This window comes from Aspergillus steynii, assembly GCF_002849105.1.
Source record: "Aspergillus steynii IBT 23096 chromosome Unknown P170scaffold_6, whole genome shotgun sequence".
Classification (NCBI taxonomy): Eukaryota; Fungi; Ascomycota; class Eurotiomycetes; order Eurotiales; family Aspergillaceae; genus Aspergillus; species Aspergillus steynii.
In genome coordinates this window covers 2315338-2328849 of record NW_020194403.1, presented here as the reverse complement: position 1 = coordinate 2328849, position 13512 = coordinate 2315338, and the positions used below count along the sequence as shown (strand labels likewise).

Here is a 13512-nt window from a genome sequence, read left to right as displayed (position 1 = left end):
AGACGACGGCCACATGCTGCAGGGCAGATATCAAGGGAGGACGACAGGAATATCCGACCGCGCGAGGGAGACGAAAGACGAGAAGGGTGACCGTGTACAGGAAGCAGCAGCAGCAACCAGGCAGGAATCCAAATGCAGAGAGACCGAAGCCGAAGAGGCGGACGCAATAGGGCGCATAACTTGATCAGACGACGGGAAGATGGAACGTCTAGAACATCCACGCCCGGCGCCGATTATCCAACGGGGACCAGAGCGCTGTCGATCGAAGCTGTGCGACGGGACGCTTTTGGGGAGGAGTGGAACGACCGAGCAAGGCGGGTTGAATTCCTGGCGCTCGTGGGGGGTGGGAGGAAAAGTTGGCGGTAGGCGAGGAAACGGACCAGTAGGCGAAAGCAGCAAGATGCAAGGAATATCAAGACAGCGACGACGGATAGGAACGTCGAGGAAGAGTCGGTAACGGACGATCCCAGTGGAAGACTTTAGTGGGAGGGTACTTCAGGGGAGGGAAGGATAAGGCCCAATGACAGCGGCCCACGTCAAGAAGACCCGGCACGATCTGTCTTGGGGGTTGCGCACAGGCGGACGAATTCCCTGTCTTCAGGCAACGAACGCTGGGGACTCGGACGGTGGAAGTGGATTAAAAAGAAATTCCAAAATGGACGGTCAATGCAACAACCGCATGCAGATGCAGACGAGGGAGAAAGGAAGAGGAGAGGAGATGACAGGAAAGACGAGGGACAAAGGAAGAAAAGAGTCGGAAGGCAGGGCTGCCTGGAAATGCCTGGAAATGCCGCGGGTACCGTCTGTGACGCCGTTGCCGTAAGATTACGCGTCCAAGTGGTGGCGGCGAGGGTCGGGCCTGGTCACGCCGTTACGCCGCCCGGTACGAGCCGTCCGCGGCATCATGATGACCTCATCCAAGGGGAAGGATCGATTCTCATTTCTCCCTCTGCGTAGAACTACAGCCGTCATCCCTTCTGTACACCGGACTGAATTTCCCAGCCAATCTAATCGGCAGCACATATACATAACCAGAGATTCCCCGTCCAGAACCACCAAGCAAAAGAAATACAAAAGTAGAAGCAAAGTTCGGGGGTATAGGGTATATAATAATCCTCGACACGAACCACCACGCGGCAATCTACACAATTTTGTAGACTCGTTTTGCAATAAGGAAGGAAGCAAAGGCAAACAGTATAAGTCCCGCCGTAACTAGACACCGTCCTTCGTTAGCATATGCTGTCATGGCACACTCGAGACAACGGGTTCGCTTACTAGACCAAAACCACGACAAACTGTCCACGTCCTGTCCCGGCACTTTGACGTTCATCCCCCACATACCGCAGATGATATTCAGCGGCAACACAATCGTTCCCAGAACGGTCAGCTTGCCCAACACGTCGGCAGTCTGCTCCTGGCGCTCGTTCATCAGAATGTTGATCTGTGCCAAGTAGTTGGAGTGAGCGCGGGACAAAAGCCTGGAAAAAGAAATTAGTAAACTTGTACCACCTCAAATCAAGACAAAAACAAGAAAACGGGATCGCACGTTTCGTAGTAGGTCAAACTACTGGTCATGGTCATGATGTGATCCTGAATATCACCCAGGTACAGACCAATCTCGGATTTGGGAGCGACCTCCCACTGCTCGTTGCACCGCTTGGCGAACCCCTTGACGACGTCGGCTTTGTTGCTCAGCAGGCGGTACATTCCCATCACTTTCTTGCGGCACACCCCGACTCGTCGCAGCATCTCACCCGGCGCTACCGTGTTGGACTCGTCGCCGCTGGATTCATCTTTGTCGTTGGACCCTGCCCCGGGAACCGTCGAATGCATCTTCATGATCATCTCGTCAATCTCGTCGACTTCGTCCTCGATGGACTGGATCAAGGGCCCGAAAACATCCGTGATGTCGTCGATCAGCGCATATGAAATCCAATCGGAGCTGAGAATCAAGTAGTCCATCAACTGTCGGATGCGCCGCCGTACATTGGCCGGGTGAGGCGTCTGCGAGAAATGGAACGAGATGATGCCATCTCGAAACACAACCACGTACATATTGACTGGCTGCAGATAGTTTTCGCTATTGACATCCTGCTCAAAAGTACGGTAATTAACGAAGTAGTAGTTGCGGAACAGTTCAACCTTTTCGCGAGCCTCCTGCATCATGATATCCTCGGCGGTGAGCGCGTGGATACCAAAAGCCTTCGCGATCACGCGCATCTCAGCGTCCGTCGGGGAAAGAACGTCGAGCCAGAAGGTTGGTCGAGGTCCGTAGCGCTTCGGTTTGGGGGGAGGCATCAGCGGGGGCCGGCGCGCAGGCGATACATCCGCCGAAGTACGTGCGTCGGAGACAGCTTCACTGATAATAGAGGCCCGAGGAACTTGTTTGCGATCATTCGCATTCTCATGATTGTTGCCGTTGGTAGGGGCCATGTGTTCCCCTTCGTTAGCGGCATGAAGATTATGGATGTTGGTTGCCGCCGCATTCTCCCCAACGGGGTGATTTTCGGGCTCCTCTTCCTCTTCGTCATCGGACGAATCTTCCAGCTCGGGTGGGTTGGGGATGAAGAGCTCTCGGAAGCTACCTCCAGGCTGCACCAATTCCGAGATCGTCTGTGCATGGATCGTGCTATGGAACTCCTCATTGAAATATGTAAATCGGTACGGGACATCGTCCTCATCACGGCGCCATAGTCGATATTGAGGACGCAAACGGCCCTCGATAAGCATAGGTTCGCTGATCTTCTTCGTCCGAAAGTCACCCGTCCGTTCCTCTTTCTCCCCACGACTCCATTCCTCCAAAACGGATAGGTCGGGCCATTCTCGCCGCCGTCGTCTCCGACGTTCATCGCGAGGGATTCTTGGTCCATCTTCGTCGGCAAGCTCGGAGGCTTCCTCGACCGGGAAGCAAACATCCTCTTCAGGCGCGAGTGTTCTTCGTCGACGGAGGGCATCTTGCGTAGAATGAGGCGATGGCGGTGAACCCTGTCTGCCATCGTCCATATCAATGACCATGTCATGAGGCCGGTGCATCGAGTCCCTGCGGTTATCAATGGACTGGGCGAGTGAGAAACCGAATTCCGTCCCGGTCACCACGGCATCGTCGTAACCAAGCTCCGGGCCCAGTTTCGGGGTTGTCGGTATCGACGGCGGATTATTGATGTCATATTCACGATCCGCCTCCGGGAACGCTGGACTCGTAATGGCACGCGGTGAACACCGGGATGATGCTGTATCAGTAGACTTCCGTCTCTGGCGAAAGGAAAACGGACTCGACTTTGAATCGGTCCCGTATCGCGGCAGAATCGGCTTGTGCTCCGAGGCAGGTCTGATCAATGGCGTCCGGTCGTCCACCGCCTCGGCGCCATCGCTATCATCGCCACCACGCAAAGCACTCGACAGTGGGAATCGAGGGTTGGAATCGCCAGGGTGATACCCAGTCAACGAGGTTCCCGGACGAAACGATTGCGCCAGACGACTATCTCGACGGGGTCGCATCAAAGGCTGGTTCCTGTACAATAGTCACATGGACGGAAATTAGTCACAAGACCTTCTATATAAACCGAACATCGAATCCCCAGAAACCAAGCATACCGATGATCCAACAAGGCCTCACTCTCCAAACTTGTACTGCTTAAATCTCTTCCCAGCTTATAGAACGGAAGAGCTGCTCGCGACTTGGTCTGATCGGTGGCCATCGGAGCTAAACCCTCCGTCTCGGGGACGGACGCGGGAGCCACGACAGAAGGCGATTCCTCGGGACCGAGGAATGACTGTCGACGATTCCGACGCTTTCGATGACGATTCTTCTTTCGTTTGGACGATTTACCGGTGGTCACGGTAGATTCGGTAGGTGTATCCTGCCTCCTTTCCGAGTTCCCAGCTCCGGAGTTGGCCGAATCGCGCGTGGTGGATGGTCGAGGACCGCTCGGCCGGCCATTGAAGGAGGGGTTTTTAGGAGTGGAAGGCGATGGATTCGATGCAGACGGCGATGGAAACATGTTGGAAAAATAAAATAACAAAAAATGAATAAAACAAAAACCGGAAAATTAAAACCAATAGTCCGCACGATAATTGGCGTATGGATGGAGGTCCAAATCGCTTATCTCACACAGCCCCAGTACACGCAGCTTGCCGGTGGCAGCCCAAAAAGGGACGCATTAAATGATAGCCAGTAGAAAAAGAGAGAGAAATACAAATAAACGGGGCAAAAAAGGGGCAAGGTGTAATCCTAACGTCCATGTAGCTACAGCAGGTCGAACGTAGCAGATTTCAGCATGGTTACGGACAATTCATCGAGGTGCAGGGCGAATTGTCGCAACTAGCCGGCCGAATGTGCGTGGCGACCTAGAGTAGAGTCTGGACATCGGAGACACTAATGAGAAACAAGGAATTCACGGTGAGCGATGGTCAAAATCCCGAGCTAGTTGAAAAGGAGTAGGTCAGACAGGAGGAAGTGAGGTAAGGCGGGAGCTGCAAGAGCTAGAACGGCGGTTATTGGATTGTTGGAGAAGATCGGTCAGGATTCAGCGGAGGCCGACGAATGATTCAACGACCCGCGTGGGGTGGCGGCCTCAGGCTACACATGAGGTCACCGCCGCCCCGGGAAGGTCGCGCCCTATCGAGACTCGAGAGGGTCCGTACCTGGTACGCGCAGAAACAGCCATTGGAACTAACAACATTTGGTATAGGTACATACTACATACAGGCAACAACGATTATGAACCTCTCTCCATCCTTGGGGCGAGGGAAAGCAATCAAAAAATAAGAGAAAAATCGGGGGAAAAAAAGAAAAAGAAAAAATCATATCTCGTGTACATGCAGATCCCAATCAAAAGAATCGAAAAATAAATAAAAATAAAAAAGGACAGGGCCGTGACATCATCAATTCTAGATGTTGGCATCATCATAAGCATCGTTAATGGAACAGAAAGAAAACCAAAAGAAAAACAACCAAATTGACCAGACCCGTGGGCCGGTTCCTCGCAGAATTATTCATTACCCAGTACTAATTTTTGTGATCCGTAAAATTGGACATGGTCCATCACCATTCCAGATTGAATGGAAAAGAAAAGGAAGAAAAATAGAAAAATTGGACACCAACAACTGTCAGTGCAGATCCCGTGGACACGTCATGTTCATGATCCGAGTGTGACGCCTCAGATCACATTGCTCATGTCCATATTAGATGACGGGGCCACACTGTGAACGGATTTGTTGGCATCCAGGGACATGCGGTCCCCACTCATCATTTTCGATACCCTTTTATCTTTGAAGGAACGGGCAATAAGCACCTGCGCCGGGCAGACCACCACTTCGTCTTCACCCTCGCCGGTATCGTTGCCCTTCTTCACCACAAGGGGAAATAGAACAACTCGGACGACGGCCTGCTGGGATTCCAACTCCTCGTTCGAAGTGGTCTCGCCGCTGCGCTCATTCATGAGAGATGCATTGAAGAGAACCTGTCGGGCCAGGTCGCCATTCGTGTCGTACTCGGGTTGCAGCGGCGGCAGCATGATGTATTCGGCGAGCTGCGTGCGCATCTCAATTGACAGGTTGACTGCAACCCGGAGCACCTTGCGTAGCGAGTCAAGGAGTTGAGACTCCACGTGGGTAGGCGGGGGGAGCAGGCGCGACAAGGTATCGAAGATCTCCAATGCGACAGCTTCGGTGTCGTTGTCGCGCTGACGCGAAAAGGTGGGACGTTTCGATAGGAGAGTGAGGGTGGTGGCACGCCATCGGTGGATGGCGCCGCGCTGGCCAACCTCGGTCAATTGTTTCTCGAGAGACTTGAGCTTTTGTCGCTGCTCCCGATCCATGCCGAACAGGTATCGCGTGAAAACGAACTCCCACACCATTGTCATCACAACCGACATAAACACGTCGCGTCGTCGCACTCGGTCGGAAAGGTATGCATCGGCGTCCGAGCCGTCCAGGATGGCGTTGTCAAATCGGTCGGCAATCTTCTCGTCTTGAAGGTCACCCAGCTTGCGGCAGCGACGATGGTCGGAGTGCTTGGAGAATCGTAGTACCCATTGTTGCACGTGGCCGCACAGCTTCTGACAAGCAGCGTCGAAGTAGTCCTCGTCGCGGAATACCAGGACGTTCTCGTTCATCGACGCGGCGATCTGCTGCTGTAGCTCCTTCACTTTGTCGCGGGCATTCTCGAGTTCCTCGCGTAGTCGGCGCAGTTCCATGTTTTTCTGAGCCAAGGCAGTGTCGATCTCTTGTCGGATCTTGTCTTGCATGTTCTTCGACAGCTGCCGGTTTTGGAGGCGCAAGTCGTCCAGTTCGCGAAGGGATGATTCTCGCGCCGTCTGAATCTCGGTCGCATGAAGGGCAGTAAGGCGAGAATTGGATGCGGTCAGCCCTTCATTTTCGTCGTTCAATCGGGAGACTTCCTTCTGAAGCCAGTCCACGGAACTCTTCAGCTGTTCCACCTCGGCTTCCCTGTCCCGCAGGTCGGCATCGCGTGTGTTGAGGGCATGGTCACTCCGGCGACGAGCGACACTGGTTTTCTTTAATTTTTCCTCTGCGGATTCACGCTCGGCGAGAAGCAGGCGGTTTTCGGACACGAGTTGGTCGAGACGAGATTCGAGTTCTTGGAGGTGTTGCATGCTGCGACGGTGCCGGACGCTGGGCGGTCGGCTAGGCGACCGGGGCGAGCTCGGCGTCTCTCCCCAACCCTCCTAAACAAACAATTCGTCAGCATTGTTGATCATCAAAAATGGATTGTAGCAAATTCAATCCAGGAAATAAAGAACTTACAAAGACATCCGTCATGGTGCGCAGGGGGCGTTTGCCCTTGTCTGTGACGGGGTCGTAGGAGGAAGAGGAAGCGATGCGCTCGAAGTTCACGTCGGACGGCTGAGGAGGGGACGCAGGAGGAGGCTGGGGCGCAGGCGGTTGGTTGGCCGCCGCCCGCAAATCGCCGCTAGTGCTTCGGTTCATTCGTCGCAGCGATCGCTGGCTCTGCGCGCTCCGAAGGCTGTTCACGCTGTCGGTCGGCCTCAGGATCGGCATGCCTTGCTCCGGCGTCTGTAATACGTCCGCCGATATCTTCTTGCCGGCCTGTCGCTGCTTTTTCACGGCCATTTCTCCCCCATCCTCGCTGGTGGGCGTGTCTTTCTCCGGTGTAGGCCACGTTTGGCGAGCCAACGCGTTGTCGGTAAACTTGCGTACGGGCGTTTCAGGTCGAGGAAGTATATGCTCGGGCTTCATCTCCAGACGGGGCGTACCGCGCTCACGGCCCGTGGTTCCCCGGCTGCCATCCCCTGGCTCTTGTTCGGTAATGGTCTGTAGCGGTGTCCGTGGAGGCGAACCCATCTCCTTGGCGGTTCCTAGGGGACCACCGAGCCCGGAAGGCGACGGTGTTCTGGGATCTGCGATCTGAGCGGCGTTTTCTAGATTCCATGATCGGGGAGGATGGTTGGATCGTCCGTGAATGGATGGACTGCGCCGAAGTTCGCAGGATTCAGGACTAGGCTGTCGTCGTTCTTCATCGTAGGGACCGAAGATAGAGGAGGGGAGTTCGTGGACGGGCTTCGGTGCGAATAAAGGAACCTCGCTGCCCGCGAATGGATCGGAGATGCCTCTTGTCTGGTTGGTTTCTGCAACACCGGTATTCTGCTCGATTGGGAGTTGCGTTGCGATTGAACGAGAGCTTTCTCCCGGCTTCTGGCCTGATTGTTCAGCCTCGAAATCCACGGATGGCTCTTCGATGGAAGTAGATTGACGGCCATCGTGAGTAGAATCCTTCAAGAGTTCACGATCCTTAGGCTCCGTCTGTAGCCCCTGGGAAGTAGTATCTTCCTGGGCGTACCCGCTAACCTGGTCATCAGCAGTGGGAATAGACGCCTCCGAGACCTGCTTGTGGGCGACAGTCTCATCCTCGGCATCATCTTTTACTGGCTGGGACAATTGAATGGGAGCGGGAAGTTGGAATGAGTCTCGTTCAAGGTCGGGGAACACGCTGGAGACCTTGGTTTGTTTGTGTGGTAAAACATCAAGCTCTTCCTTGCTTCGCTTTTCAGGAATAGAGCTCATTACTTGATGCCCCAGTCCCTTTGATGCTCCCTCTATTCCTCTGGTGGCGGCCGACTTCTCTACTCGTATGGTTAGACCTTCTGGAATAGCAGATTCGTCGAATTCAGCAATGCCTGGCTCAAATGGAACAGGGCCAGTCTCAGGCGACGACTGAGGAGATGGTTCGTTGGAATCGGTCTTACCTTTCTCCCAATCAATGGACGGCAAGAAGTCACCATCAAGGGAATAGTATTTTGGGTCTGACGCCTCCGACTCCGGTGCACGGGCTGGCTTAGAGACGAGTCCGGTTGTCGGTTCATTAGGGACCCCGGCTTCCGATGATTTGGCCTCCTGGCTCTGGCTGGCCTTGCGTCTCTTCTTCTTCTCCTTCTTAGACAATGTCCGCGAAGGAGGATTCTCATCCGGTTTGGACTCCTCGGTGACTTGTGGTTCCGGATCCTGAGTTGGCGTTTCAGTGGTGGCAGGTTGCTCTTCGACAATTTCCTTAGGAAGTTCTGAGACCGACTCAGGCTCGGGCTGTTCGGCCTCCTGTGGTTTTACCTCCTCTGCTGCTGCTTCCGGAACGGGTGGCTGCTCTTCAAGCTCCTTCGTAGCATCGGGAGCTGGTTCAGGCTCTGGTTGCTCATCTCTCATCTCCCCGATTTCCTTCGGCGTTTCGTCTTGAACAATCCCCCGGACATTGTCCAGAACTGACTCAGGCTCGGGTTGTTCTGTCTCCTGAGGCTTTACCTTCTCTACTGCTGATTCCGGAATGGCAGGTTGCTCTTTGATGATGTCTCTAGGAGCTTCGAGCACTGGTTCAGGCTGAAGCATAGGCTGTTCAGCTGGCTGCTGCTCCAGGTCCTCTTTCGCTGTCTCAATGGCGCTGGGTCGCTGTTCAGTAGGCTCATTGGAAACCTCTGGCAGAGGTTCAGGCAGTTCCGATGCCTGTGGTTTGACTTCCTCTACTGGTATTTCCGTGGGAGCAGGCTGCTCTTCGATGACACTTTGAGAAGCCTCTGGTGCTGTCTCATGCTTGGGCTCTGATTGCTGCACAGCATCCGATTCCAGATTCTCCACCTCCTTTTTCTCAACCGCAGAGGGCTCTTCGATAGACTCTTCGGTAGCCTCTGGAGCTGGCTCCGACTGCGGCAATATCTCCTCAACCTCCTGTTTAGCCTTCTTCTTCGCCTTCTTCTTGTCCTTCTTCGACTGCTTTCTAGAGACAGGCTCTGCAGATTCAACATTTGCAGACTCTTCGGCAACTGGAAGTTCAGCGGTGTTGGCATTGTCCTTCCCAGCAGTTTCACTCTTCACCGGAGCTGATTTTTCATCACCCGTGACGCCCTCATCTCCTCGCGACGCCTCGTGCTGTTCTTCAATGGGCTCCTGGATGACTTGGCCTTGAGTGTCTGCGGGCACCTCTCGGGCTAATTCGTCTGTTGGAAGAGGCGCCTCCGGAAGAGGGGTTGGTTCGACACTTCGCTCAGATTCTTGAGTTTCCGCTGACGTACCCTCCAATGACATTTCAGGCTCCTTCAGTTCAGTCTTTGGTTCTTCAACTGGCAGGGCGGATGCAGTGTCTGCCTCTCCAGTGGGAGTATCGGCAGCGCCTTCTTCCTTGGTCTCGAGAGGTGTAGGACTAGAAGAAGCCTCGTCCGACTGTTTCTTACTGTCCTTCTTTGCCTTCTTTTTCTTTTTCTTGGACTCCTTCCGACTTAATGGCTCCGCAGGGACACTTTCTTCGGGAGCTTTGGCATCCGCCGCTTGTGCCTGCTCATTAGAAGCCTCTTCAGGGACAGGAATGGTCTCCTCCTGGGTAGGTTGTTTCTCTTTGGAAAGTAGCGCATGGTCCGCCTCAGGTAATTGCACATGCTCGACAGGCTCTGTCTCAATTGGCTTTTCCTCATCGACTGTAGCTTCGACCGGTACCGACACATCTTCGGTCTGAGGTAGTTCTTTTGTTTCTTGAGCAGCTTCGTTGTCTTCGCTCTTGTTCTCTCCTGAAGTCACGGTCTCAGGGCCCTTGGTTTCTTTCTCAGGAAGGATCTCCCCTTCTGTAGTTTCTGGAGTAGGAGTCTTTGTCGTATCAACTCCATGGGGTTCCTCGGCAGCGATAGGAGTGTTCGAGTCTAAAGATACTTCGTTCGCATCCGTCTCCGGAGCCGCCTTGACCTCTTCAGGCTCTTCTTTGCCCTCTGCAGAGGCAGGTTGTTCTTCTTCGTGCTTCTCGTAGGCTTCTTGTACAGGTGCTTCAGGTAATATCTCCGCGTCTTTGTTGTCATCGGAAATAGCTGAATCAATTGGTTGGTCATCACGGGAAGGAGGTGATGTGCCCTCGACAGAAGTAGGCTGCTCCTCGACATGTTCCTGTGACTTTGACGCCTCAAGCTCTTGGACGGATGCTTCAGGCAAAGTCTCTGTGTCTTTCTTGGCCTCTGAAACCCCCGAATCAATTGGCTGCTCACGGTCATCAGAAGGAGGGAGAACTGTGTCCTCGGAAGGGTCGTGCGTATCCGATTCCCTCGGCAGTGCTGCCTTCTGCGCCTCGCGCTGCTTCTTCTTGCGCTCCTTCTTACTCAGTTTTCGTGACGGCGCAGCGGGCTCAAGAGAATCGGTCTCTGGTGGGACAGTCTGACTTGTCTCTGCTGTTTCACCCACAGATTTATCGCCGGTAGGCTGGGGAACAATATCTTCGACTGTTGTGACTGGACTAGTCGTTGAGTCCTCTTCCTTTTCGCCAGAGATGGGTGGTGTCTCAATTGTATCCTGGCTTTCTGCCTGAACAGGCTCTTCCGCTGCCGGGGTTTGTTCTGAAGTTTCCAATTTCGGTTTATCTTCAGATCCCTCGATAACTGCAGGTTCGGCCACGGGTCCTTCTCCCTCCTCATGCTTAGGTACTAGAACCTCGGTCGCATCGGCGCCTGCTTTCTCGGAATCCGCCGCAGACGTTGTGGGCTCGGTTTCCTGCTCTGCCTCGACAATTTTCTCCTCTCTCTTTTCAGCTTCAACGGATGACTGGCCCTGTTGGCCTCCCCCATCATTATTATCAGCAACACTCTTCTCTTCATCACCGTGCAATGCAAATGACAAATCGGGATCGGTTCGTTCAGGCACGGGTTGGGGAGTGTCAGCGAGTGGAGTCGGTGACCGTTGCTCTACCTGCGAAGATACTTTATCAGTCCAAGTCAGATCTTTATCGTTCTTGCCATGTACGCCGGTGTCGTGGGACTGATTGTCTTTACCGTCATCTTCAGCAGGTGCAGTTGCCGTCTCAAGGGGAGGGTCTGAGGGTTCGGCTTCGGCGGGAGTCTCGACTTCGCTCATTTTGGACAGCCGGTTCTTCTTCTTTTTGGCCTTCCTCTTTTCCTTGGCGGACATGTTTGCGAATTCATCGTCCTCTTGCTTCTCCGAGCCTGCGGCAGGTTCTGCAGCGGGTTCTGCGGCGGCCTCCTCAGGAGCCGGGATTTCAGTATCCTTCTCCGTTTCTGCAGGAGTCTTGTCGCTAATAGGCTCTGGAGTCTCTGCAGGCAGGTCTTCGTTTACTGCCGAAGCCTTCTTCTTCTTTTTCTTTGACTTTTTGGATTTAGAAGGTTCAGCCATTTCCTCGACACCATTTTCAGCAGCTTGAGACTCTGTTTCGGGAGCAGTAGGCGTGACAGGGGTTTCAACTTCGGGCGATTGCTCAGTCTCATCCGGAGTGTTTATGTCTTTCTTTGGCTCCTCTTGCTTGGGTTGAGAGAGCTCCGGAGTATCGCCGAGGGAGTCATCTTTTAGCGTTGGATATGAGGATTCTTCATCAACTGCCTTTTCCTCTACAGGTGCAAGATCTTCAGAAGACTTCGTGGCGCCCATTTGTGCTTCAGTTTCAGGCTCAGCTTGCAACTGAGGCTCTTCTTGTGGAACAGCCTCCTCGCTGGGCTTCTTATCCTCCAAATCAGTGGCAGCGGCAGTTTCTTGGGCGGGCTCGGCAGATGGGGAGTCCGTATGTTGAGGCTCATCCATCATCGCAACATCCTGACCTTCTTGAATCACTTGACTGGGAGCATCCTCGGGGCCTTGCTCATCAGGCTTGCTCGAAGACTCAATATTTTCTGTCGCTGGCTCTGTACGTTCGAATGTCGACTGTTCCGATTCTTGTGCTAGAGACTCATCCGTGGCAAAGCTAACGGACTTGCGTTTCTTCTTGTCTTTCTTCTTTTTCTTGGCGGACACGGTTTGAGGCTCCGGCTCAGCCTCAGGAATCTCTACAGTCTCTTGGGTCTCGGCGGGCTCTGGGGTTTTGGCGGTCTCTTCGACTTCCGCGGACTCTGCAGGTTTGGTGTCATTTCCCTTGATCTCTTGAGCAAGATCCTCGGATGCCGCCTTTTCTTCAGACCTGTCGGCATCGGCGGGAGATACCTCTTGTGCGGGCTCAGGAGATACTTCAGGTTCCAGCGACTTCTCAAGAGGAATTTCGCTTGCTTCTTCGGTCGTAGGAGAAGGCTGGCCCTCATCTGTAGAAATGGACTGACGTTTTTTCTTCTTGTCCTTCTTCTTTTTCTTGGAAGTAGAGGGCTGGGGCTCTTCAATAGACTCGGGAACAGGGGCAGACTCAGTTGGCTCAGGGGGGTTCTGTGAGTCGGTTGGGTCTGTCGATTCAGTCTGCCCAGAGGACTCATTTGGCATTTCCTCTCCAGTCTTAGACCCCTCGACATAGGACTCCTCAGTCTTAGGCTCCATCTCCGTCTGAGCTTCTTCAGCCTGATGTTCTTCGACCTTGGGCTCCTCAGTTCTGGGATCCTCGGCCTTAGAATCATTCTCAGTCTGAGCTTCTTCAACTCGAGGCTCTTCGACCTTGGACTCTTGAGCCGATTCTTCAGGAATAGCTGGCTCTTCAGGTGCGGGAGTCTGCGTCTCAGAAACAGGAGAATCTCGCTTGTCTTCAGAAGCATCGAAAAATTCTTGCTTTGCATCGGGTGATGCCTCAAGAACCACTTCAGAAGCCTCCTCGGTTATCGGGGTAGTCTGTCCAGACTGAGACTTCTTCTTTTTCTTTTTCTTCTCCTTTTTAGACAGTGCAGGGGTTTCAGGCTGGGCCTCCTCAGGTGCAGATTCCGTGATATCCTTCACAGCGGCTGGAGTATCGTTTTCGCCTTGTGCCTGCTCAGAGCTAGTGATCGCGTCACTTGGGTCCTGTGCCTGGGCTTCGTCCTGCACTGGCTCCTGCACTGGCTCCTGCACTGGCTCCTGCACTGGCTCCTGCACTGGCTCCTGCACCGGTTCTTGCACTGGCTCCTCTCGAGCTACCTCTTCTGCTTCAATGGGAGTAGCCTGTCCTAACTGGGACTTTTTCCTCTTTTTCTTCTCCTTCTTTGACAGTGCAGGGGTGTCAGGCTGAGCCTCTTCAGGTGCCGTTTCCGTGACATCCTTCTCAGCGGCTGCAGTATCGTTTTCACCTGGGGCCTGTTCAGAGCTCGTGATAGTGTCACTTGGGGCCTGTGCTTG

At 53.8% G+C, this 13512-nt stretch overlaps 2 protein-coding genes across 2 annotated transcripts; both read right to left on the bottom strand.

Annotated features, from left to right (window-relative positions):
* Positions 1–1141: 1141 nt before the first annotated feature.
* On the bottom strand, positions 1142–4001 carry P170DRAFT_477928 (putative cora family metal ion transporter; the record flags this gene model as incomplete). The annotated part of the gene is made up of 4 exons (XM_024853513.1): positions 1142–1212; positions 1276–1478; positions 1547–3511; positions 3595–4001. 4 exons carry the CDS (start codon positions 3999–4001, stop codon positions 1142–1144), a joined length of 2646 nt encoding a protein of 881 aa, XP_024702374.1.
* A 1036-nt stretch (positions 4002–5037) lies between these two features.
* P170DRAFT_233870 (uncharacterized protein) lies at positions 5038–11543 on the bottom strand. Its single transcript, XM_024842913.1, has 4 exons — positions 11271–11543; positions 8229–11187; positions 6769–8105; positions 5038–6689 (listed from the first exon to the last, which is right to left on the bottom strand). Exons 1-4 carry the CDS (start codon positions 11274–11276, stop codon positions 5160–5162), a joined length of 5832 nt encoding a protein of 1943 aa, XP_024702373.1. The 5' UTR covers positions 11277–11543; the 3' UTR covers positions 5038–5159.
* Positions 11544–13512: the final 1969 nt, after the last annotated feature.

Coding starts and splice junctions, on each gene's coding strand:
- P170DRAFT_233870 (XM_024842913.1), bottom strand. Junction 8,106..8,228: donor GTCCATTGATTGGGAGAAAG/GTAAGACCGATT, acceptor CCATACGAGTAG/AGAAGTCGGCCGCCACCAGA. Junction 6,690..6,768: donor GCACCATGACGGATGTCTTT/GTAAGTTCTTTA, acceptor TTGTTTGTTTAG/GAGGGTTGGGGAGAGACGCC.